We start from the raw sequence: 25595 nt of genomic DNA, 5'->3' as shown, positions 1-25595 counted from the left end.
TAAGCTATTCGAAAGACATATATTTGAAAATGTTTCTCGAATGATCAGCGTTTGGCATAATAGTCAGTTGTGAGGAAGCAATGTGTGTTTTTACGTTAGAATTGTTCAGATTCCCTTTGCATGGAGAACGTCATTAAGTGTTGAGATTTTTGTGTTCACCATGCATCAACAATGATGCTTATGTGGTCATTACCTTCAATGTGGAGCATATTTGAGAAAATGACAATCTGTTTAAAACGCGTATTTCTGATTATACATTTCAGAATTTGATACACCAAAGAACATAAAGGTTGGTCGTATGAAGGAAGTAAACACTACATTGTTGGCAGTGTCCTGGGATCCAATGCCTGTCCCGGTGATGGGATTCCGTGTATTACACAGGGTGTTCCAGTGGATTTACCAGGGAAGATGGACAATCACCGAAGTTCCGAATCCAAATGCAAGATCCACAACAATCCCGATTACTGATCCTACCCTGTCCTACATTGTAGTAGTAAGGGCAAAGCTAATGAATAGAAGAGACAGAAACAGGAACAATAGAAGAAAGAAAAAGAATAAGGATGTCATGAAATGCAAAATATTTTTCCACAAAGATAAAAATGCCGGAGCAACAAGCGTCATTAGTGCAGGGAATGCAGGAATAGATAATCAAGGCAGTACGGGTGGTGGACCAGGAATGGGAGGAGGCCAAGGAACAGTTGGTGGCCAGGGAATGGTTGGTGAAGGATCGGGCAGTCAAGGAATGGGTAGTCAAGGAATGGGTGGTCAGGGAATGGGGCAACAAGGTATGGGTGGTCAAGGAATGGGGAGTCAGGGAATGGGGCAACAAGGAATGGGTGGTCAAGGAATGGGTGGTGAACCAAGTATTCATGGTACGGGATTTACTGACCAGGGACCGGGCAGTCAAGGAATTGGTGGTCAGGGAATGGTTGGTGAACCAGGTATTCATGGTCCGGGCTTTAATGGCCAAGGACCGGGCAGTCAAGGAATGGGTGGTCAAGGAATGGGTGGTCAGGGAATGGGTCAACAAGGAATGGGTGGTCAAGGAATGGGGAGTCAGGGAATGGGACAACCAGGAATGGGTGGTCAAGGAATGGGTGGTCAGGATATGGGGCAACAAGGAATGGGGGGTCAAGGAATGGGGGGTCAGGGAATGGGGCAACAAGGAATGGGGAGTCAGGGAATGGGGCAACAAGGAATGGGGGGTCCAGAAATGGGTGGTCAGGGAATGGGGCAACAAGGAATGGGGGGTCAGGGAATGGGTGGTCAGGGAATGGGTGGTCAGGGAATGGGGGGTCAGGGAATGGGGGGTCAGGGAATGGGGCAACAAGGAATGGAGGGTCAGGGAATGGGTGGTCAGGGAATGGGACAACAAAGAATGGGTGGTCAAGGAAATGGTGGTCAAGGAATGGGGGGTCAAGGTCAAGAATTTGGTAGTCAGGGAATGGGGGGTCAAGGTCAAGGAATGGGTGGTAACAACCAAGGATTCAGTGGTATTAATCGGGATATGCAACCCCCAACGAGAGTACCGAATGTAGGAGGTAGCCAGGGCCTGAGTGGCATGGGAGGTAGCCAGGGACCTGGAGGAAACCAAGGAATGAGTGGCATGGGAGGTAGCCAGGGGATTGGTGGTTTCCCAGGAATGAGTGGCATGGGAGCTAGCCAGGGAATGAGTGGCATGGGAGGTAGCCAGGGAATGAGTGGTAACCAGGGAATGGGAGGTAACCCGATAGGACAAGTCATGGGTGGTCAAGGGAGGGAAGGCCAGGGAGGATTTGGTGGCGTAAATCGTGATACACCAAGTCAGAGAGGTAACCAAGGAATGGGTAGTATGGGAGGTTCTCGTGGAATAAATGGAGGAATGAGTATGGGAATGAGTCCGGATATGGGTGGTGGCCAGGGTTTCGGACCTAACTCTGGAATGGGTGGTCAAGGAATTGATGTTGGCCCGGGTATGGGAGGAGGTTCGGGAATGAGCGGCATGGGTACCTTCCATGGAGTAAATAGCAGGATAGGAACAAACCAAGGCATGGGTGGCGGAAATCCTAACATCCCAGTACCACCAACTCCGTTACCGCCGACTTCTGGTGGAATGGGTGGAGGAAACCAACGATTCGGACAAATGCCAACTAATGGTCCAATGGGCGGAATGCCACAAAACAACCCAATGGCCAGTAATCAAGGCGGAATGCGCAATCCAAGACGGCAACAAAATCACAGAAGAGCAAACCCAAGACGTTTTACGGGGAACTCCAACTTACCATGATGAAAAAAACAATGGAAAACCTGTCTCTAAAGGCGAAATAGGACTTAAACATAGGACATTAACAAACATATCGGTACTTCAACGTATCTACTTCCCCATGCATGTGTTGTGATGTGATCCGCTCCAGAAAAACCGTCTTTCCATCTACGGTCATAAAACCAGGAAATCAAAAGGAGAATAACAAAATCTTTCTAGCAAAATGCATGACGAAAAACGTGTTTCATAATATCAAAACACATACGAACATTTATTGATCTGCTATCGAATTAATGTGATGAGAAATTAGTGCTATACAAAAGCGGTTTGTGTTACCTCTAACTCTTGGTACAGACATGTATACCTAATTTGAAATATAATGATACCTCATTTACAAAACAAAATAGGCTTTCGATAAAAATAATGAAAATATAATCTAATATTATATATGCTGCTGTGTATGTTTCTGTTAAAATTATCGCAACAGTTTATCCTATAGCGTACCTCTCATCGTATAACGCGGAATTAAATTGCAGAATAAACAGGTGACCGCTGAAATACTAGGTATATTGTATATCGAATTACAAATAAAATAGTATTACAAAGAATTATTTATTATATGACTACATATACATGGGATACATATCTGACATATTGTTTTATGTATCACCTCAGGTAATAATATTTATTGCGACGACAGAATGAACAGAGCAGACATGACGTCATGATGTCGTAAAGACGAATTGATGGCAAATTGACATGACTTCAAGATGGCGACATCGCCGATCTGACGATAAAACAATTGCCTTATTTTGCGATCTAAAGGATTTTGTTTTTCAATTTCATATGGACTTTATGTACCTTGCCTTGACTGCATTTTGGTTCGATAGCACCCCGCTGATATATATATCTCAAGACTCGGCCCATACATCGTATTTGAATAAGATTATCATGTAATGGCTCTATTCTGAATACATACTTATTGTATTATATAGCTAAGCAATACTTTTGATGGGATTTTTTTACGATCAGAAAATAAGATATGCGATGTGTATGCGTACATGTTGTACACCGTTACGAGATGTTTATAGATATTGTATAATAAGCGATACTAATGTATGACATAACTGTACTGAAAGGATACTTTTACTTGGCATATGACGTTCGAACCGATAGGTGATATCTTACTGTATAATAGTTCATTTTCGCGAGTAAAGAAATTCAGAATTGAATTATGCTTAATTTTCTCTATGTTTTAATCTTTTAGGTTAACGAGTAGTTTAGTAGCTTCTCAGTAAAATAAATTAACAAAACAAAACAAAGTTGATTAACACGTTTTCGTTGTTTTTATTTATCGCTTTATAGTTTAACGGGTTATTTACGTATTTCATGCAAAAAAATAAATATCGATGATTTGACATAACCCTTCAACGCACTGAATACTTAAATTGTTATGCTTTCGCGACATTCACGAAAATAAGATATCTCACAAAAATTAATGAATGTAAAGTTAGTCTGACTGTTGTTGAACCAAAGGCAGATAACCATTTTACAGAATCATTTTGGTGTTTTATGCACATTAAAACATTACACGAATAAAATAATTTGTTGTAAGTAAAATGACAAGAATGTGTTTTTGATTACCGTAAAAAATGATGTCATAGTTATACATTTCAGCGTGGCTTTCTTCTCCCTACTACAACGGACCTGGAGTACCTTATACCTTCATTATTATTTTTAAACACAGATATTTGTTACAACTGGTAAACAAGGATAATATGTGAATATATGTCCTTGTAAATACAAACAAGACGTCTAACACAGATTGATTATAAGGCCATTCATATAGAGGAGTGCAACAAATCAAGAAAAAAACCTCAATTTTCTTATCGTTTATTTGCTTAAGATTTTAGATTTCATCACAAATTGAAATATTTGGTGTTTTATAGAATATAACTGTATGATTTTTTTAATTTGCAAAAGCATGAAATGTTCCCCCGCTGAACTCTCATTTCTAAGGATATCTAGAAAATTGCAAAACAAAAGCAAACAAACAAACAAACAAATGTAACATTATTATGATTATATCATTAATGACACCAAGAACGAGCAAAACTATTTATGCAATGCTCTGCCAAGGAGGTTATTATTTATATGAAAAGGTTGTTCTTTCATAATCCAAGCTGACATTGTTTTTCACATTAATAGGGGTTGTTTTACTTTAGAATTTCATTTTTTTTAAACAAATACATATGATGAAACATTAATTATGGCGCCGTTTACTTTATCAGACTTGGAATTGCAAGGTACATCAAATTCCAGACGTAATGTTATACTTTAAGATCAATTATTTTGGATTTGTTTTTATTTAAATTCCAATAATTTCACGGAAATCCATCTGTAACTGAACCACTCATTATGCCTTACTATGCCAATCAACGAGATGAACATATTAGTAGGTATGATATTCATGCATCTCCGTTAACGTTCGTTAATCCTTAAAAGCCAATCTCTACTCAGAGTTGTCTGTCCTTACACTCAGAAATTGTCGTTCTTTACACCAACTTACACCAATTAAACCCCCTGTCAACGGCTAAATGTCAAGACTATAGGAAGACTATTGACAATCTATTTCGGTGTTACATAACTGAATAAATAGACCGAAACTTTATTTCTCCCAAATATGTCACCGTAAGAGAAATTTCAACGCAAAACCGATCAAAAAACAAATACAGTCGAACCTCGTTATCTCGAACTCGTATAGCTCGAAGACCCCGTTTAACTCGAAGTATTTCATCGGTCCCGGCCAAAACTCTTCTTAATCTTAGTAATAAAAACTCTGATAATTCAAACTCTGAAAACTCGAAAAACTCGGATATCCCGAAGTGAAACATAGGTCCCAACAACGTAAATCCTACATAAAAATATCTCCTACCTCGAAGTTTCTTAAGATTCACAAGTCTATCATATATTCTTTAATTATTTGATACATATTAGACGCAGTGCTACGGTAAACATCGTTCTAAATGAGGAGCTTACGTTCGGTCATAATTACTTCTATTTAACTTATGGCATTAAAATGTGATTGATTGTAAAAACACTTTGTTCAAATAAAGAAACAAACTTCATCAATGTTGATTAACAACAATTAGTACTCACTGCGAGCCCATAAACAATTTGAATGGCACTTTATTTACACCAAAGCATGAAACAAATTTTGGCTGTAAAGGGCAAACGGATCGGAGCATTAAAATAAATACGACAGAAAAAGTGACAATCTCGTGAACTGACCTAATGATAAAGTAGTCGATCTTGTAAAAATCCGCCATATCTTACGGTTTGACAGCATATGACAAATTGTCACATGATCAGAGGCTCGTTGCTACTGAGTGTAAGGACGAAAGCTCTGGACAGCTCCGCTTTTCGATATACTAGCATCGGAGCGCAGCCCTGGCGGAGAGTATCAAAACTAAGGCTGATAACTAATGTTTTATACTTATGAGTAAATGAGCGATTGGATGACGTTGCATTAGCACTATCGGGATAATGACACATTGAACGGTAGACATTTTCTTCAGTAATCAAACAGTGATCACTCTGTGTTTTAGTCCACACACGCCGTTTGGCAGAGATTCCCAGACACCCATTGTACCGTCTGTAAGGAAAAGATAGAAAACATAAATTATATTGTCTAAATTGTATAGAGAAGAAATTAAACGTCACTTTAAAGATACAATTATGTTTTAGCCATCGTTTCAATACATACAAGAAACAGATTGATTGACTTGTTTATAAATGTATTAAACCTACAGTAGTATACGTAGAGGCATGAAAGTCAGAGCGCAGGGCATTACATCATATAAGCTCGTATCATCAACTATACAGTATAGTATCTATGGACATCAAATAATCTATAAACAAAATATTATCTATATACCAAATGCAACCATAACAATTACAAACACCCTGCCATGCATACATTCATCAACATACATTATAATGTACACTATTGTTTACCACACGTACATACGGCGCATACATACATTATAATGTATACTACACGTACATACGGCGCATACATACATTATAATGTATGCTACACGTACATACGGCGCATACATACATTATTATATATACTACACGTACATACGGCGCATACATACATTATTATGTATACCACTCGTATATACGGCGCATACATACATTATTATGTAAACCACACGTACATACGGCGCATACATACATTATAATGTATACTACACGTATATACGGCGCATACATACATTATTATGTATACTACACGTACATATGGCGCATACAAACATTATAATGTAAACCACACGTACATACGGCGCATACATTCATTATAATGTATACCACACGTATATACGGCGCATACATACATTATTATGTATACTACACGTACATACGGCGCACACATACATTATAATGTATACTACACACACATACAGCATACACATACATTATTTTTAATACCACGCGTACATACGGCGCATACATACATTATAATGTAAACCACACGTACATACGGCGCATACATTCATTATAATGTATACCACACGTTTATACGGCGCATACATACATTATTATGTATACTACACGTACATACAGCGCACACATACATTATTATGTATAATACACGTACAAAAGGCGCACACATACATTATAATGTATACTACACGTACATACAGCATACACATACATTATTATGTATACCACGCGTACATACGGCGCACACATACATTTATTATGAACATTAAACGTATATACGGTGCACACATACATTATAATACCTATATACCACACGTACATCCGCAAACAATCCTGGAATATCTGAAAATCTCAAGTGTATAAAGCCTGATGGACTTTGAGACTATAACTACTTACACCACTGAGAGCCATACATAACTGGACAAATCGACATGGATGCTCCAGCCTCATAAAACAAAACGTCTCCCTGAAATACAAATACCATTGAGCGTGCTGTATCAGAAAACATTTAGTATTGGCTGCGTAAATACGAACGCGTTAAACTACACTAAATTGGATATATGTATGTAAATATAAAATGTGCATGTAACTAATAAAGAACGTACTTTTTGGAGTCTCAGAATGGTCCTGGTTAAAGGAAACACCACTTCACCACCCAAAGTGGCATCTGAAAGCTACAAAAATAGAATATCAAAGAATTGTTTCAAAAATGAATTTCTTAACGAAAAAGACAAAAACTAACAGTAAATGGAATACGGTTAATAAAGTGTATCTGATCAGGATGTTTCAAATATACATAGCTATTTAAAAAAAGGATCTAAATGTGTTATTAACTCTTATCATAAAGAGATATTACATAACAACACTGATCGGTTTATTACGAATATGGATACATGCATAAGCTCGGGCATTACAAAATTAAACAAAACCGAGTTTCTACTATTCGGTCTTTGCGTATTGCAGAGTTATCTTCTCTTCGGAGCAGGTATTGATTGTTACGTCATGGGTTTGTGTTAGAAAATTACGTCGTTTTCTCAAAAATTGATGACGTTACTCTCACAAACAAGTGACGTAACAATCAATGCCTGCTCCTAAGAGAAGATGACTCTGCAATACGCAAAGACGGAATTGCAGGTTGAATAATTTTATTTAAACATTTTGTTACAATTGTTTTGGCAAATACCATGTTTAATGTATTTGGAATGATTCACATTTCCCTTTGTTAACATTTCATAGACGGAGCAACGCGCAACACTTGCTTATGTTTACATTTGCGCTGCAACCCTACCAGCAGAAATGCATTTCATCTGAGTATGAGAGCAAAAACTCTAGTGACGTAACACGTGGTTTACTTATGACGTCATATGGAAACCTTGTTCGATGAGAGTTGTGTCGTTTCACTTCGAAAATAAAATGCAGAATGCCCCTGCGTCAAACGCCCAAATGACTACAGTTAATTATTGGCGCCAATTTTATTTCGATAGGACTGTTCCGCCAATGTCGATTAAAGGACGACGCATATACAAAACGCAGTAAATTAATTTATTATTAAAGAACAAATTAATAAAATAAAACAATTGTTCTATAGTAAAAATGCAAATATATGGATTGAACGGCGTTCATTTTTTAAAAGTTCATGCCGGTATGAATATTAAAAAAAACGCGGTAATAACAAGTTGAAAGTCTATATATTATTACACAAATTTTATTTTATCATTATTCATTTATGCCTATGTATAAGTACTATAAAGTTTATAGAAGGTTTACTATCACTAAAGACATTCAATAGTCTACTTTGTCCGACGCGGATGGGAATAAACGTCATAAAATCTAATTCTCGTAGCACTGAGCTATGACATTCATAGTTCTATGATTGCCAAAGGCATTCTCTAACGTAACGTTGTGGCGATAAGAGGTCAATGTAAATAGCTGGTCACAACAGCGATATATGTCTGCTCAGGTAATTAACCTTATTAATCTATAAATGTGTGTATATGTATGTGTGGTTTGTATGTATGTAAACTGCATCATTCAAAGCAAAAGACAGCAATAAAGATGATAAATTTCCATCTGAACAGGAAACTACCGTTTGCCATGATTTCAATAACTTTTATGTAATATGCCGGTCTTTCCTCCTCTACTTGATAACCGAACTCAAGGAAACTTCTCGATAATAAAACGAACGTCAAACATCTCAAACAAACAAACAAAGTGTTTTTACGTCAAGGCTGTTAAATATAAAACAAAAACAGAACTTTTGCTAAATATAAAGAAACAGTTTGTTGTTTAAATATAACAAAAACATTATTTTTTTTGTGAAATACATCAAAACAAAATTTTTGTGAAATATAACAAAACACATTATTTGTGAAATATAACAAAATATATTTTTTGTGAAATATAACAAAACAGATTTTTTGTGAAATATAACAAAACAGAATTTTTGTTAAATATAACAAAACAGAATTTTGTAAAATATAACAAAACAGATTTGTTTGAGAAATATAACAAAACAGAAATGTTGTTATATATAACAAAACAGAATGATTGTTAAATACAACAAAACAGATTTATTTTAAATATATCAAAACAAGATTTTAACATTTTTTTTTGTAATGCTAGATAATTTAACAATTGAGATGTCTCAACTTACCGAAGTTAACATCGTCCCTGAAAATGACTGACCAAACCACTGAAACAAAGTAAGAAAACAGAGAAATACAATCCTATTTGGTACAGTTTTACCTGTCTTAGTCGAACCAACATAATCACAGATATGCATTAAGAGCAGCAAATGTTACTAGTGTAATCACGATTTTTTACGTCAATTTGATACAGATGAATATCAGCTTAACGACAAAATTGTAATCACAGCAGCAAAAAGGGCATTAAGTTTCGTCCAGGAGACAAAAAATGCCATCCAACGCTGCTATCAGCAAATCAAAGCATGGTATATTTCGTGATCAGGGCACCGAATTTTGTGATATTTTGAAATATTTATTATAAATTTACATTGCTTTTACCAATATGACGAATACCCTGAATTATCTGTTAATGAAAACATATTAAAAAGTGAAATAAGTGGTTAAAAAACCGTTCGAATATCCTCTTCAATATACACTCACAATATATCGCGATCGATGGGTAACCAGTCAATATCCCTTATATACCCAACTTCATCATTTCTTTATTGAGCGAAATCTACCCTCTTAATCAAGATAAAATTCAAGAATCAGTGGAACGGAAATATACGGTAAACAACTCGCAGAATTATAGGGGAAGTTTATCACATGACATCACATTATACATTAAAGTAAAACTAAAAAGGGTTTCGTTGTAGCAAATAACCTAGGTTAAATGATCACAGTGTTGTGACGTCATGATTATTGATACTATTTCACAATTTGAAATTGATTATCATTAAATAAATAACGGTACGCCAAACTTGAAGACAAAATAGCTTTTGGATAACTGTATTATTCAGCTTTATGCACAGATACATGAACAATACCCAAAACAACAGAACTATTCTCCACTGGAATTACAATTGAACTAACCTGTATATTAAGCTTGAGAGTATGTCTGAATTAATGACAAATTTAACGAATCAGCGACCTAACCGTTGCGTTCTTCTTTATTTTATTGTTAAGTTTTCATAAATTATTGATTAATAACATTATTCAATCAAGTTATCTATCTCGTATCTCAACGCAACCTATATCTTACTGACTAAAAACAATAATTAACTGTTATATATGTATGTATAGCACCGACAAACCTTCTTCTTAGCTGTACGATGGATCCCGTCCATTCCAATATTTAGAACCTGGAACAGATATAATATGCAGCGAAATCAAGATATGTCAAACTTTACTGTTTAAAATAATAGAACGATGAACAAGCGTATAACTAAAGAAAGAAATACACACTTTGCTGCGTTAAAAATATTACATCAGCTTGCACCTACTGGAAACAAGTATGTAGTGATGCACCTGTCGTCTAACTGACAATGTTAACCCTGGCAGCATTGTATTATACATGTTAGAGGAGAAGTCATTATCCAGACAGCAGTGTGTTAGTTTCAAGGGAAGAAACAAAGTATCACCTACACGAGAAAGGCGTAAAAGTCAGATGTTAAAGCCATACAACAGTGTAGTAGTCTAATAATAGAGGGGCAAGGTAGCCTTCAGACAAAAGTATAACAGTCAGATACACACTTTGTGTAAGGGCAAATTATCACACAGGAAAAAGTTGTAATAGTATAAAATGTAAGGATAGAAGTGGAACAGTCAGATGCACACTTTGTGTAAGGGCAAATTATCTCCCAGGAAAATGTGTAATAGTATAAAATGTAAGGATAGAAGTGGAACAGTCAGATGTACACTTTGTGTAAGGGCAAATTATCACCAAGGAAAACGTCGTAATAGTATAAAATGTAAGGTTAGAAGTGTAACAGTCAGATGCACTCTTTGTGTAAGCGCAAATTATCACCCAGGAAAAAGGTGTAATAGTATAAAATGTCAGGTAAGAAGCGTAACGGTCAGATGCACACTTTGTGAAAGGGCAAATTATAATTATCATCCAGGAAAAAGTTATTATAGTATAAAATGTAAGGATAAAAGTGTAACAGTCAGATACACACTCTGTGAAAGGGCAAATTAACACCCAGGAACAATTTGTAATAGTATAAAATGTAAGGTTAGAAGTGTAACAGTCAGATACACACTTTGTGTAAGGGCAAATTAGCATACAGGAAAGAGGTGTAATAGTATAAAATGTAAGGACAGAAGTGTAACAGTCAGATACACTATTTGGTGTAAGGGCATTTTTTTACCCAGAAAAACTTGTAGTAGGAAGATGTAAGTACACGGTAAAATCCTCATTAAAGTATTATAGTAAGGACACGATTTCATCAAAACAAATGCATAATAAAACAAGAGGCCCAGAAGGCCTTATCACTCACCTGGATATCTAAGCAATCATGGCAAAATATTCTCCAAATGAGATCCAAGGGAATAGGCCAGATCCCAAGGCCAATTTTTGTAGCATATCTGTATTATATTTTTTATGCCTAGCAATTTTATGTTAGGTTATGGGGTGAAGATTTTAACTGTTTCCAAGCTGTGACTTAGAAACTAGGTCCCTAGGGTTGTGACCATACTCCAAAATCAATTATAATATCATGACTACATTCGTCACTTTATGCCCAGCATTTGTATATATAGTTTTGGGGTTTGGATCTCAACCGTTATGACCAAGGGGTTTAGTCTCCAAGGGTGGGGCCAGACTCCATGGGCATCTTGGAAGCAAATGTGCATTCTTCTCTTTATACTTAGCAATTGTATATATGGTTATACGGTGGAGATCTCAACCATTTCCAAGTAATAAAACATTTTTTGGCCCACCCCCTTAGCCAGGGGGTAAGCTCCACCAGTTGTACAATTTTGAATCCCCGCCTCCCATGAACGCTTACGACCATATATTATTGCTATCCAGGGCATAGGTCTACAGAAGAAGTCGTGTATAGCAATATTGCAAAATTGCCCCCTTTAGGCCCCGACCATCAGCCCCCTGGGGGTCAGCCCCACCATTTGTACAATTTTGAATCCCCACCACCTAGGGATGCTTCAAATCAAATATGGTTGATATCCATTTCTTGGTTCCAGTGAAGAAGTCGCTTACAGCAATATAGCCATATAACCCTTTTTGGCCCCGCCCCTCAGCCCCCTGGATGGTCAGCCAAACCATTTGCACAATTGTGAATCCCCAGCACCTAGGAATGCTTCCAGTCAATTTTGTTAAATTCCAATCAGTGGTTTAGAAGATGTCGTTTGAAGAAATTGTTGACGTACGGACGACGGACGCCACACGGTATGGCATAGGCTCACCTTGGTCCTTCGGACCAGGTGAGCTAAAAATAGTATGGCAAAGCATTATCTAGACAGAAGTGTAGGAGTATGATGCAAGGCCAAGGCATTCCAGACGAATGTGTCAAAGTAAAATTTACATGTAGAGACACCATATTATTCAGACAGAAGAGTTGGTGTAAGCTAGACAGCAGTTTAATAATCAGATGTAGGGTCAAAGAAGTGTTACAGTCAGGTGTAGCGACTCAAGACACTGAGGTGTACTCACCTCAAACATGGTATCTTGTGGAGGGTACCTGGTTAGTTTTATCTGCGAAATATCATCTTGCACTGCTACTGTGTAGGGTCCCGATGTGTCGTTCACTCTGACTCTACAAGATATGTACACAAATTGATCTCCTCCCATTCTATATATGTTACAAATACAAGTAGCTCATAATTCTTTTTAAACGTACAATGTTTTCGTGTTTCATTCATGTATACGAGTTCGAACTACTGTATATCGAGAAAGCGTGACAACGCTCTAATTCATGACTTCCATTGCATTTTGTAATATTACTACAAATGAACAAATATTAATAATCGAAAATGCAGGGTTGCCATTCCATTTTGAACAGCTTTAGGCGACTTTAAATCATAGAATAGACCCCTTTAACTATTATATATTTAATTCACGAAGAAGCATTTTCCAAGTGAGGCACAATCCTGACCCATTGAAAGAGTTTTTTGCCTGTAAATTTGAGACTAATTACTGCAAATTATTGAAATAAAGTCCAATGATGTCTGCCCATTTGAACCGCTAAATCATTCTAAATTAAAATGCATACAGTTTTCATCAGTTTATGTGTTCATGTCCAAAACGATTTGTAAATGCATAATACTTTATTTAAATGGGATATTTCATGCACGAATTGACATTTGTGAAGTAATTTTATGTCGACTTTTATGTGACTAAATAAACTGTATGGGTTTTGTAATTGTAATTAATCATAAAATATAGTTATATTGTGATGCATTACATTGCAACGTTACTGGCCAACAGTCGGTCATCATAATACTGGCTTTAAGAAATAAGTTTGTAAAGAAGCGCCGACATGTTTAACTCTTGAACGTTAAGATTTAACTAAAGCTTAATTGACTTTCTAGACTTTGAGAACAGGTGGTATCTGTTTCAACCTCACCTGCCTGCTGCATGTATTTCTATGTACATGTATATACTTGTGACCAATTATTATGAATTTACACGGTTCCATTACATACACCATAGATATACATTTATAGTTGTAGAAGAAAACAACAATAAAAAATACATAAATAAATAAAAAAAAAAGAAAAAAAAGAGCAAAAAACAAGCAACAAACAAGCAAACCATCGGCACATTCTATATTCCAAGTATGACTTACCAATGATATATTTGTAAATATAAAAATCTGTCAGTGTCTTTAAACACTTCCAAATAAAGTATATACTTTACATTCCTCTTAGGAAAATCTTTCTGTTGTCACTCTCTGGTTTGCATCAAAGAATAATCTCGCTCAGAAATTGCACTATGATCATATGCTTACGGCAACTGCCCTAGTGTCCATATTTCTGTGTGAACGAAAATCACAATCAAGAGATTTAAAAAAAATGGTTTTGTTCTTGAAATAAAATATAGTTGTCTGATCCGTAAAGGTGTCTTACTTAAATTTTGGATCACCGTATTTGTTTGTAGGTATAGCTTTCTGGAACATCTGCAACAGAGAAATGGGATTGTAAAAAATGATCAAAAAACAGAAAAGCGTATATGTATTTATGTAAACTTTGTATTTGTATTTTTCATATTTAATGTCGTTGCAATTTTGTTAGGATTGTAAGCAAAATACTCATCTGGGTCCAGTTGTACGAACGGTGATTAACTTAATCAGTGATAAGCGCAAGTTTTATTTTTGGTGTATTTTTTAAACACAGTCATTCACCGAGTTGACATTTTTCAGATAGACCGTTGCGATAAATGTAACAGAAGAGTATATTGTATGCAAAATTAAGAGGTTTTACTTTATATATTGACCAAATTATTAGAGGTTGAAAAACTATAAATAAACTGAAGAAAAATACTTGAATATTCAATGTTTCTATAATCTTAATCCCATTTCTTTATCAATGCATAATTTCAAGCGTATTTTTAAGGGATTTTGATAGAGATTTAAGGAGCCTTCTCAAAATTCATTTTAAACAGTTAAATTTTACGGAGTGAGTTTTAATTATCATTTGTTTTTGTCGTGGCATTAACTCAAACACTATAATTTTGATTGTACAAACATATTTTGAATTAGAGTTGTAATATGCTCAAATAATGACCTAAATTTCATATCAATATAACAATTGTCCTTTTCAAATGGGAAGCTTACCTTGTCATAGCCAAGAGTCGTAATGTTAGCAGTAGCTTCGTTGCTGATGAGTCCAGGGATTACTACTATCAAAGGCCGTTGTCTAATCACCATTGCATCAATATCTATTTTTCTTGTCAGGAACGATTCATCCCACGTATCTAACCTAACCGTTCGTCGTTTTGATTTCTATTTCACAGGTGAAAGAAAAAAAGAAATGTTAAATTATTGTGAAACTCACATTTTATGACACATATACTCATAAATATAAATTACTTTTTAAGACGTTTTCTATCACCTCTGATCATGCTGGATACACCTGTCCTGTGTTAGTATAAAACAAAAAAAAATATTTCGTAAATTTGCAATTACAAAATACTTGACATTTAATTATTACATACATGAAATAGGATCCAGAAACAAGTTATTAAACTTATATCAATCTATTCCCGTGTTGAATATCCTTTTGGAATACGCGTACATGTTTCTCATACGGTATTTTGTTCTGCGTTTTACCAATACGACCAAAGTTTGTTCATACGCCCTTTCTAAATACCTGAGAGCATTGAGAGGAAAATTTGCAAATATGGTAATCCATCAATTTTTTAATATATTTTCAAATTAAGCCCTTCAATTGTATATTTCCATCTGAGGTCATGATCAAGTAAACACTAGATACCTATATAACCGTCCTCTTGGTCAAAGCTTGGTACATTTGTATATTAGCATATGTCACTCACATTTTTTAAAATTTGAGAATGGAACTCGCTCATGCTTCAATTCAATGTTAAAAAAAGAAAGAATAAAATCAGAATGATTTGACCTAACTGATATTAAGTAGTATTAATGTATAAACAATACAAACTTCATTAACCATGGAGTTTCTAGCTATGTACATCACGTGAATTACTTTTATGTACAACTACAAATAGTACAGTCATTTTAAGTCAATTTTTATACCACAGCAATTTCTTTGTAAATCAAATACCTTTTTTGCCATTGAAATGGTTCCCGAACATAGACCATCTCTCAATCGAGTGAATTTTGATACTTTTATTCGTTGTTCCTTTGTTTTATCTGCTCTCGATTTCTTCATTTGGAAGTATTCTTTATTCTGCCTTGCGACTGTGCTATCAGGAACTGGAGAATAATTGAAATCAAAGTAAGATAATTCGTGTCCAAATAAATTCAACATCTAATAAGATAAAGTATATCAAACGTAAAGTTTTGCACATTAGGAGGATTAATATTTCTAAGTTAAGAAAAATGAAAATCTAATACAGTTTTCGGCCACAGTTTAACCATGGTAAGGTTTACGTCAGATACATACCTAATTTAAGAAGCCGATCTGTAGTTTCTAAAGCCATATCAATTTTGTTATTCTGTAAAAGGTAATTGAATACAAACTTAGTATTAATTATAAAATTACACATCCACCCAACACCAACAGGGAATAACTGGAAATATTTCATATTATGATGCAGGATGAATACCATAGTAGAATTAAGCTGGAGTGATTGACATTAGATGATTAATATTTTAGATTTTGACAGCACTATAAAACAGAAAATGTTCGCTATTTTTATTTTCTCATTTAAACGTAAGCGTGTATCCGGCACTCGGTACAAATTGACATGTATATTAAATATATAACACCCCATGTAGAAATACATATATTGATAAGTACTAGTATATTCTTAATATATATATAAACATGCAATACTTAGTATATTTGTACTGCTATGTATATTCTATATATACATGTAGATATGACAATGAATATTATATATAAAAGTATCGGTGAATATTTTTGATATAGTTCCACCAAATAATAATATGTATACATTATCTACAGATATTAACATATGTTTATTCATAATTGTCAGTTACGATATAAAGATCTATCTATAACTCTGTATGTATGTTATATATTTAGATATTGATGTACATACTACATATAGATATATTGACTTGTAAATGTTTTATAAGCTTGCCGGGAATATAAATGAGTGATACATGTATCTACACGTCACGAAGTGTTATTGTGCTTTATAAAATTAAACCAAAAATTACTAATACACTGCATAAAGAGCTAGTCTAAAAACCCCATAAAAAACATAATAAAACACATTCCTAGTTACTTCCTTTAAAGTATTATTGATGCAGAAAATGTTTAACCGTATTAAAGACTGTAATTATGTATCAATTTCAACCACGGTAGCCTTTGTTGGAGGAAATGATGTACACACATCAGTAAATCTATTACTATGAAATCAGTGATTTTCGTCTGCTTTTAAAAATTCGATGATTTCGTGGGTTATCGTCATCCACGAAATCATAAATCCACTACGTAGTTACAAGTTTGATATCAAGCAATTCTCTGTTTGAGTGGGAATGATGTTTTGTCAAAAAAAACCCACAAAAACTAGGCTCCACGAAAATAACTGATTTCATAGTAATTATTGCAATAAAACCCCACTGTATAGTGGTGACCAGTTACCCGTAAGTACACAGTGGCTAATGTACTGTATAGCATGCCCACTGAGTGCTTGCCGACAGCTGTCGTGCTGCTGCCGATTTTGTCGATAACATATTCGAGCCAGGATATCGCACGATCAGGATAGTTGTGTTTGAAAGCTGACATCCCGAAGTCCACAGCGTCTTCTGTTGTAACAGGCTCGTATGACTGGACCCCGTTTACAGATCCCTCCATAACATCCGCATTGGAGTAACGGTGGAAGTCCTGGAGCCCGAGTACTGCGTATGTAATGTTGTTAAAATCCATCTCTGTTGGAAGGTTGTCCTCGATATCCATCAATTTCACCTTTAAATCTGTTTTGGGCAAATGACGGACATTCTTTTTCATTAAAATCGATCTCCTTAAGATATTTAACACAATTGGAAGTGGAGAAACAGCTGGTGGGTTGTGTACAACTCCTTACCACTATTACATAAATAAAATAAAAAATAGAAGTACTTGTGGATTACAAGTTGATAATATGTATAGTGTGTATATAACGAGTCATGCCACATCATGATAGATATAGCTGTTACTATCAAGGTTACTTAAACCTTCATGACTTAGAAATCCATCAGTAATCTACTATATTTTATCTAGAAAAATGAATGTAAGACACACGTGATTTCACCTTTAAAACTTGGTAATAGGTACAGTATAAGAATGAAAAATGCTTCACCATAGAGCCTCGGCCTGAAAATCCAAATCGAGGAATTACTTAAATATTAAAAATAAATCCTATCTACACGAATCTCTATAAGGAGAATTTATATAATTTTAAACTTCATTTTATGCCTGAAGTTGCATTTGAACCATCGGCAACGCTTTGGATTTTATTCCCATTCAATACCCATCGGTAAGTTTCTTATGGACCACACATAACTACATGTATAAAAGCACCTTTGTCATTGCAAAATACAAACTTGATCTGCACAAATTGTAAGCTTACATTCAACTGTAAGGATTGCTTTTATTATATGTGTTTACAAATGAAGCAGTGATTATCCGGGATATTTGTATACAATTATTTTATTTAATACCTTAGGAACTGCATATATTTAGCAACTAACTCCTATGCTCACCAGTGGTAATATAGATGTAGTTTGCACACATCATTAAAAGCTTACATCACAGGTTCATAACATAGAAATGTTTTTGAAGAAAGAATCCTTTAATAGCGTATAAAATTAATACCATTCACACAGAGGGAACTCTCTAGAAGTGATGTGGTGGTGTTTCTCCATTCCGTTGCTAGCCTCTTTGTGAGATGAAATACATTGATCGGATGGGCCAGGTATTCTTCGTAATTGCCCGCATCCATATGTATACGCTTGGCGTGTTGAATGATTCTAAAATCAAAAGATACACAGTATTGACGGTTATACATAAAAACGGAGTCATGCATCGATTTGAGTAACACTGATGAAGGAGGATCAATATTAACGCCAACTTTAGGTTGTAGCTATATCAGGCTATGTAAATAAACTACCTATAATGTAAAATGTTAATGCATGGTATTTTATGAAATAATTACTTATAAAACTGCTAACTGTTAAAATCAAAAAAACATTTCAATGGATTCAAAATGGTGTCAATGTAATCATGGCAGTTTTTGTATTTATATCAAAGCAATCTTTAATAAACTTCTAGTTACACGTTTCAGTCTTTGGTTGGTGCATCAGCTACCGTATATAATACCATCAAGAAATACCTGGGTTTTATATCGGAAGGTTATCATAATTTAGGGGAATGGGATAAACGTAAATAACCTAAAAACCTCTATTGACTGCTAAGTGAAAAACTTTATGTGCGAAATGCATGTATATTTCATAAACTTTGACGGTGAATTTGGAAACGTTACTTATCAGAAAGAAGATGAGGATTGACATAACTGGAACAAGGCGTTGATATTTAAAATAAAAATGATTCAAAATTGATTCACGTGATTACTTATGATAAGTTTATGCAATACAATAAACCTTAGTCTAGTACATCTAGTACCCATTCCTTGGTTGTCATTTCCCAGGTAATGCTTTAGTAAACAGATTGGCTTTTTTTCTCCTAAGCAAACTTGTCTCGTTAATATAGCAATCTCTCACTCTAGCAACTTTAACTGGAAACGGACGTAGCCAGATCCTTGAGGACTAACTATTATTATTTTTAAACGAAATATATCACGTAATACACACACATTTCACGAGAATAGAACACTCGCCCATTTACATTTTCATCAAGAATGTTAATCGTGAATGTTAACGTCACATAAATATTAAGCTACATGTATCAAGCTAAGAGTCAATAAACTGTTTATAAATTTCCTTTTGAATATTTCCATTCAAGCCTACTGGTTTTCTGCCTTTTATTGTTATTATACAGTTATGTATATAGCAAAATAAGCTAAACATGCAGACGTTTGAGCCAAGTTTTAAGGTTTCTTGAACTTTAGGTTGGGGACGTCTGAATGTAGTTCACATTTTATTAAAAGATGTATTATGCAAGGACACTATAACAAAGAGAGATTTCTGTAAAACACATCTGTCCGTATTAATGAGATGTCACTGGGTATGTGCATATTGATTTATATACACACATATGGCAGTGTGGTATTAGTAAGCGTGGTACAATGTTAGCTTATGTCTATGAATTACACCGTGTATAATGACATCATCATTTGTCAATATGATACGGATTGTTACATTAACACCTGAATCTTTAATATGTAACATGTAGTCATAACACCTCAATGTTGATATGTAACATGTTGATATGTAACATGTTGTTAAAACACCACAATGTAAATATGTAACATGTTGTTAAAACACCACAATGTAAATATGTAACATGTTAAAACACCACAATGTAAATATGCAACATGTAATCATAACACCTCAATGTAAATATGAAACATGTAGTCATAACACCTCAATGTTGATATGTAACATGTTGTTAAAACACCTCAATGTTGATATGTAACATGTTGTTAAAACACCACAATGTTGATATGTAACATGTTGTTAAAACACCACAATGTAAATATGTAACATGTAGTCATAACACCTCAATGTTGATATGTAACATGTTGTTAAAACACCACAATGTTGATATGTAACATGTTGTTAAAACACCACAATGTTGATATGTAACATGTTGTTAAAACACCACAATGTAAATATGTAACATGTAGTCATAACACCTCAATGTAAATATATAACATGTTAAAACACCACAATGTAAATATGCAACATGTAATCATAACACCTCAATGTAAATATATAACATGTTAAAACACCACAATGTAAATATGTATCATGTAGTCATAACACCTCAATGTAAATATATAACATGCTAAAACACCACAATGTAAATATGTAACATGTAGTCAGAACACCTCAATGTTGATATGTAACATGTTGTTAAAACACCACAATGTAAATATGTAACATGTAATCATAACGCCTCAATGTAAATATATAACATGTTAAAACACCACAATGTAAATATGTATCATGTAGTCATAACACCTCAATGTAGATATATAACATAGAGTTATAACACCTGAATGTAAATATATAACTTATAGTTATAACACCTGAATGTAAATATGTAACATGTTGTTAAAACACCTCAATGTAAATATGTAACATGTTGTTAAAACACCTCAATGTAAATATATAACATGTAGTCATAACACCTCAATGTAAATATATAACATGTAGTCATAACACCTCAATGTAAATATATAACATGTTGTTAAAACACCTCAATGTAAATATGTAACATGTAGCTATAACACCTGAATGTAAATATGTAACATTTAGTTATAACACCTCAATATAAATATATAACTTCGTTATAAATAATGAATTGTAAAAATATAACGTAATAGTAGCAATATCGGATGGAATAAGTAATGTAACGTATGACACAATCGAATAAACATTCAATATGCAACATTTAATAACTTAACAAGGTCAGTATTTAACGTGCAATAACATAACGATGCCAGTATTTAACGTGCAATAACATGACTAGGTCAGTATTTAACGTGCAATAACATAACAATGTCAGTATTTAACGTGTAATAACATAACGATGCCAGTTTTTAACGTGTTATAACATAACAAGGTCAGTATTTAACGTGTAATAACATAACAATGTCAGTATTTAACGTGCAATAACATAACAAGGTCAGTATTTAACGTGTAATAACATAACAATGTCAGTTTTTAACGTGTCATAACATAACAAGGTCAGTATTTAACGTGTAATAACATAACAAGGTCAGTATTTAACGTGCAATAACATAACAGGGTCAGTATTTTATGTGCAATAACATTTCATTGTTAGTATTTAATTGCCTTGTCAATATGTTACGTGTAATCACACAATCATGTGGTCAATATGTTACATGTAACTTTATCACGTGCTCTATATTTAACATGTAACTATGGTTAATATGTCATATATAACTACGTCATATCTTGTTCAATATGTAACGTGTAACTTCAGCATCACGTGCTCTATATGTAAAATGTAACTACGGTATCACTTGTTCAATATGTCCCAGGAAACTTCATCATCACGTGCTCTATATGTAAAATGTAACTACTGTGCGTCATCACGTGGTTAATATGTAACGTATAACTACGTCATCACGTAGTTAGTATGTAACGTGTAACTACGTCATCACGTAGTTAATATGTAACGTGTTACTACGTCATCACATGGCCAGAATGTAACGCGTAACTACGTAATCACGTAGTTAATATGTAACGTGTTACTACGTCATCACATGGCCAGTATGTAACGTGTAACTACGTCATCACGTAGTTAATATGTAACGTGTTACTACGTCATCACATGGCCAGAATGTAACGCGTAACTACGTAATCACGTAGTTAATATGTAACGTGTTACTACGTCATCACATGGCCAGTATGTAACGTGTAACTACGTCATCACGTAGTTAATATGTTACGTGTTACTATGTCATCGCATGGCCAGTATGTAACGTGTAACTACGTCATCACGTAGTTAATATGTTACGTGTAACTACATCATCACATGGCCAGTATTTAACGTGTAACTACGTCATCACGTAGTTAATATGTAACGTGTTACTATGTCATCGCATGGCAAGTATGTAACGTGTAACTACGTAATCACGTAGTTAATATGTAACGTGTTACTACGTCATCACATGGCCAGAATGTAACGCGTAACTACGTAATCACGTAGTTAATATGTAACGTGTTACTACGTCATCACATGGCCAGTATGTAACGTGTAACTACGTCATCACGTAGTTAATATGTAACGTGTTACTACGTCATCACATGGCCAGAATGTAACGCGTAACTACGTAATCACGTAGTTAATATGTAACGTGTTACTACGTCATCACATGGCCAGTATGTAACGTGTAACTACGTCATCACGTAGTTAATATGTAACGTGTTACTACGTCATCACATGGCCAGAATGTAACGCGTAACTACGTAATCACGTAGTTAATATGTAACGTGTTACTACGTCATCACATGGCCAGTATGTAACGTGTAACTACGTCATCACGTAGTTAATATGTAACGTGTTACTACGTCATCACATGGCCAGAATGTAACGCGTAACTACGTAATCACGTAGTTAATATGTAACGTGTTACTACGTCATCACATGGCCAGTATGTAACGTGTAACTACGTCATCACGTAGTTAATATGTAACGTGTTACTACGTCATCACATGGCCAGTATGTAACGTGTAACTACGTCATCACGTAGTTAATATGTAACGTGTTACTACGTCATCACATGGCCAGTATGTAACGTGTAACTACGTCATCACGTAGTTAATATGTAACGTGTTACTACGTCATCACATGGCCAGTATGTAACGTGTAACTACGTCATCACGTAGTTAATATGTAACGTGTTACTACGTCATCACATGGCCAGTATGTAACGTGTAACTACGTCATCACGTAGTTAATATGTAACGTGTTACTACGTCATCACATGGCCAGAATGTAACGCGTAACTACGTAATCACGTAGTTAATATGTAACGTGTTACTACGTCATCACATGGCCAGTATGTAACGTGTAACTACGTCATCACGTAGTTAATATGTTACGTGTTACTATGTCATCGCATGGCAAGTATGTAACGTGTAACTACGTCATCACGTAGTTAATATGTAACGTGTTACTACGTCATCACATGGCCAGAATGTAACGCGTAACTACGTAATCACGTAGTTAATATGTAACGTGTTACTACGTCATCACATGGCCAGTATGTAACGTGTAACTACGTCATCACGTAGTTAATATGTTACGTGTTACTATGTCATCGCATGGCCAGTATGTAACGTGTAACTACGTCATCACGTAGTTAATATGTTACGTGTAACTACATCATCACATGGCCAGTATTTAACGTGTAACTACGTCATCACGTAGTTAATATGTAACGTGTTACTATGTCATCGCATGGCAAGTATGTAACGTGTAACTACGTAATCACGTAGTTAATATGTAACGTGTTACTACGTCATCACATGGCCAGTATGTAACGTGTAACTACGTCATCACGTAGTTAATATGTAACGTGTTACTACGTCATCACATGGCCAGTATGTAACGTGTAACTACGTCATCACGTAGTTAATATGTAACGTGTTACTACGTCATCACATGGCCAGTATGTAACGTGTAACTACGTCATCACGTAGTTAATATGTAACGTGTTACTACGTCATCACATGGCCAGTATGTAACGTGTAACTACGTCATCACGTAGTTAATATGTAACGTGTTACTACGTCATCACATGGCCAGTATGTAACGTGTAACTACGTCATCACGTAGTTAATATGTAACGTGTTACTACGTCATCACATGGCCAGTATGTAACGTGTAACTACGTCATCACGTAGTTAATATGTAACGTGTTACTACGTCATCACATGGCCAGTATGTAACGTGTAACTACGTCATCACGTAGTTAATATGTAACGTGTTACTACGTCATCACATGGCCAGTATGTAACGTGTAACTACATCATCACGTAGTTAATATGTAACGTGTAACTACGTCATCACGTAGTTAATATGTAACGTGTTACTACGTCATCACATGGCCAGTATGTAACGTGTAACTACGTCATCACGTGTTTAATATGTAACGTGTAACTACATCATCACGTAGTTAATATGTAACGTGTTACTACGTCATCACGTAGTTAATACGTAACGTGTTACTACGTCATCACATGGCCAGTATGTAACGTGTAACTACATCATCACGTAGTTAATATGTAATCTGTTACTACGTCATCACATGGCCAGTATGTAAAATATAACTACGTCATCACGTGGTTAATATGTAACGTGTTACTTCGTCATCACATGGCCAGTATGTAACGTGTAACTGCATCATCATGTGGTTGATATACAACCTAACCGCATCGCCACAGGGTCAATATGTAACATGTTATAGCACCATCACGTCGTCAATACATCATATATAACTTCATCATCACGAGGTTAATGTGTCATGTTTATCGTGTCATAACGTCATTAACGCAAAATCCGAAGAAAACAAAATAGCGGCCAATGAAAATATTGTGATTTTGTAGTCTCCTCATTATTTGAAAAACAAATATTATATTATTTACCTGGGTAAGTTAACATGATTAAAAGAAAAATAGTTTCGTTCCGTCTCCTTCAGAATCTTATGAGTCTCGCCGCAGTAAACATCATACAAATCATATGTAGAGAAACCTTTTTCAGATCTATATACATTTGAATTTCACAGAACTTTACCTGGAGTGATGGAATATTGTGTGTACATCCGTCTCACTATGACCTTTTCTCTCAATCTCAACGATCGCACCGGCAAGACCAATCAATTCCTCCTCTATGAAATAGTATTTCTCTAAGTTAATGTAGGAAAATAAATCTGATCCTTGGACATTATGTATTAGCACTAATATAGAAATAACATTTAAAAGGAACATCATCTTGAAGCAAACTGAATTGTGATGTTTAAGTCTCGTTGTTGTCCGGTACAACGTGGATTTGTT

The 25595-nt window shown here is 35.0% G+C and overlaps 2 protein-coding genes across 4 annotated transcripts in view; one reads left to right on the top strand and one right to left on the bottom strand.

Annotated features, from left to right (window-relative positions):
* Positions 1-3569, top strand: part of LOC110449381 (fibronectin type III domain-containing protein 2-like) — a 22032-nt gene extending 18463 nt beyond the window's left edge. Inside the window, exons 7-8 of one of the 3 annotated variants that reach the window (XM_021496231.1) lie at positions 264-749; positions 996-3569. In XM_021496231.1, the coding sequence (XP_021351906.1) occupies positions 264-749; positions 996-2266 (1757 nt within the window). In that variant the 3' untranslated portion in view covers positions 2267-3569. Of the gene's footprint in view, positions 1-263 lie in introns of all 3 variants that reach the window. The other 2 variants (XM_021496232.1, XM_021496230.1) reach the window with 2 other exon arrangements.
* Positions 2714-25595, bottom strand: LOC110449382 (prolyl 4-hydroxylase subunit alpha-2-like). Its single transcript, XM_021496233.1, has 13 exons — positions 25336-25595; positions 18703-18857; positions 17491-17822; positions 16321-16372; positions 15979-16130; positions 15012-15179; positions 14305-14354; positions 12890-12992; positions 10533-10580; positions 9408-9446; positions 7360-7428; positions 7151-7220; positions 2714-5897 (listed from the first exon to the last, which is right to left on the bottom strand). The coding sequence occupies exons 1-13, from the start codon at positions 25530-25532 to the stop codon at positions 5824-5826; spliced, it is 1509 nt and encodes a 502-aa protein (XP_021351908.1). The 5' UTR covers positions 25533-25595; the 3' UTR covers positions 2714-5823.

This window comes from Mizuhopecten yessoensis, unplaced genomic scaffold (assembly GCF_002113885.1).
Source record: "Mizuhopecten yessoensis strain PY_sf001 unplaced genomic scaffold, ASM211388v2 scaffold4599, whole genome shotgun sequence".
Taxonomy (NCBI): Eukaryota; Metazoa; Mollusca; class Bivalvia; order Pectinida; family Pectinidae; genus Mizuhopecten; species Mizuhopecten yessoensis.
Note: the sequence above shows the minus strand (reverse complement) of the source record. Positions and strands in the feature narration are given on the sequence as shown.

Coding starts and splice junctions, on each gene's coding strand:
- LOC110449382 (XM_021496233.1), bottom strand. CDS start 25,532: ATGATGTTCCTTTTAAATGTTATTTCTATATTAGTGCTAATACATAAT. Junction 17,823..18,702: donor GAGTTCCCTCTGTGTGAATG/GTATTAATTTTA, acceptor TGCCCAAAACAG/ATTTAAAGGTGAAATTGATG. Junction 15,180..15,978: donor CCATTTCAATGGCAAAAAAG/GTATTTGATTTA, acceptor CCTGTGAAATAG/AAATCAAAACGACGAACGGT.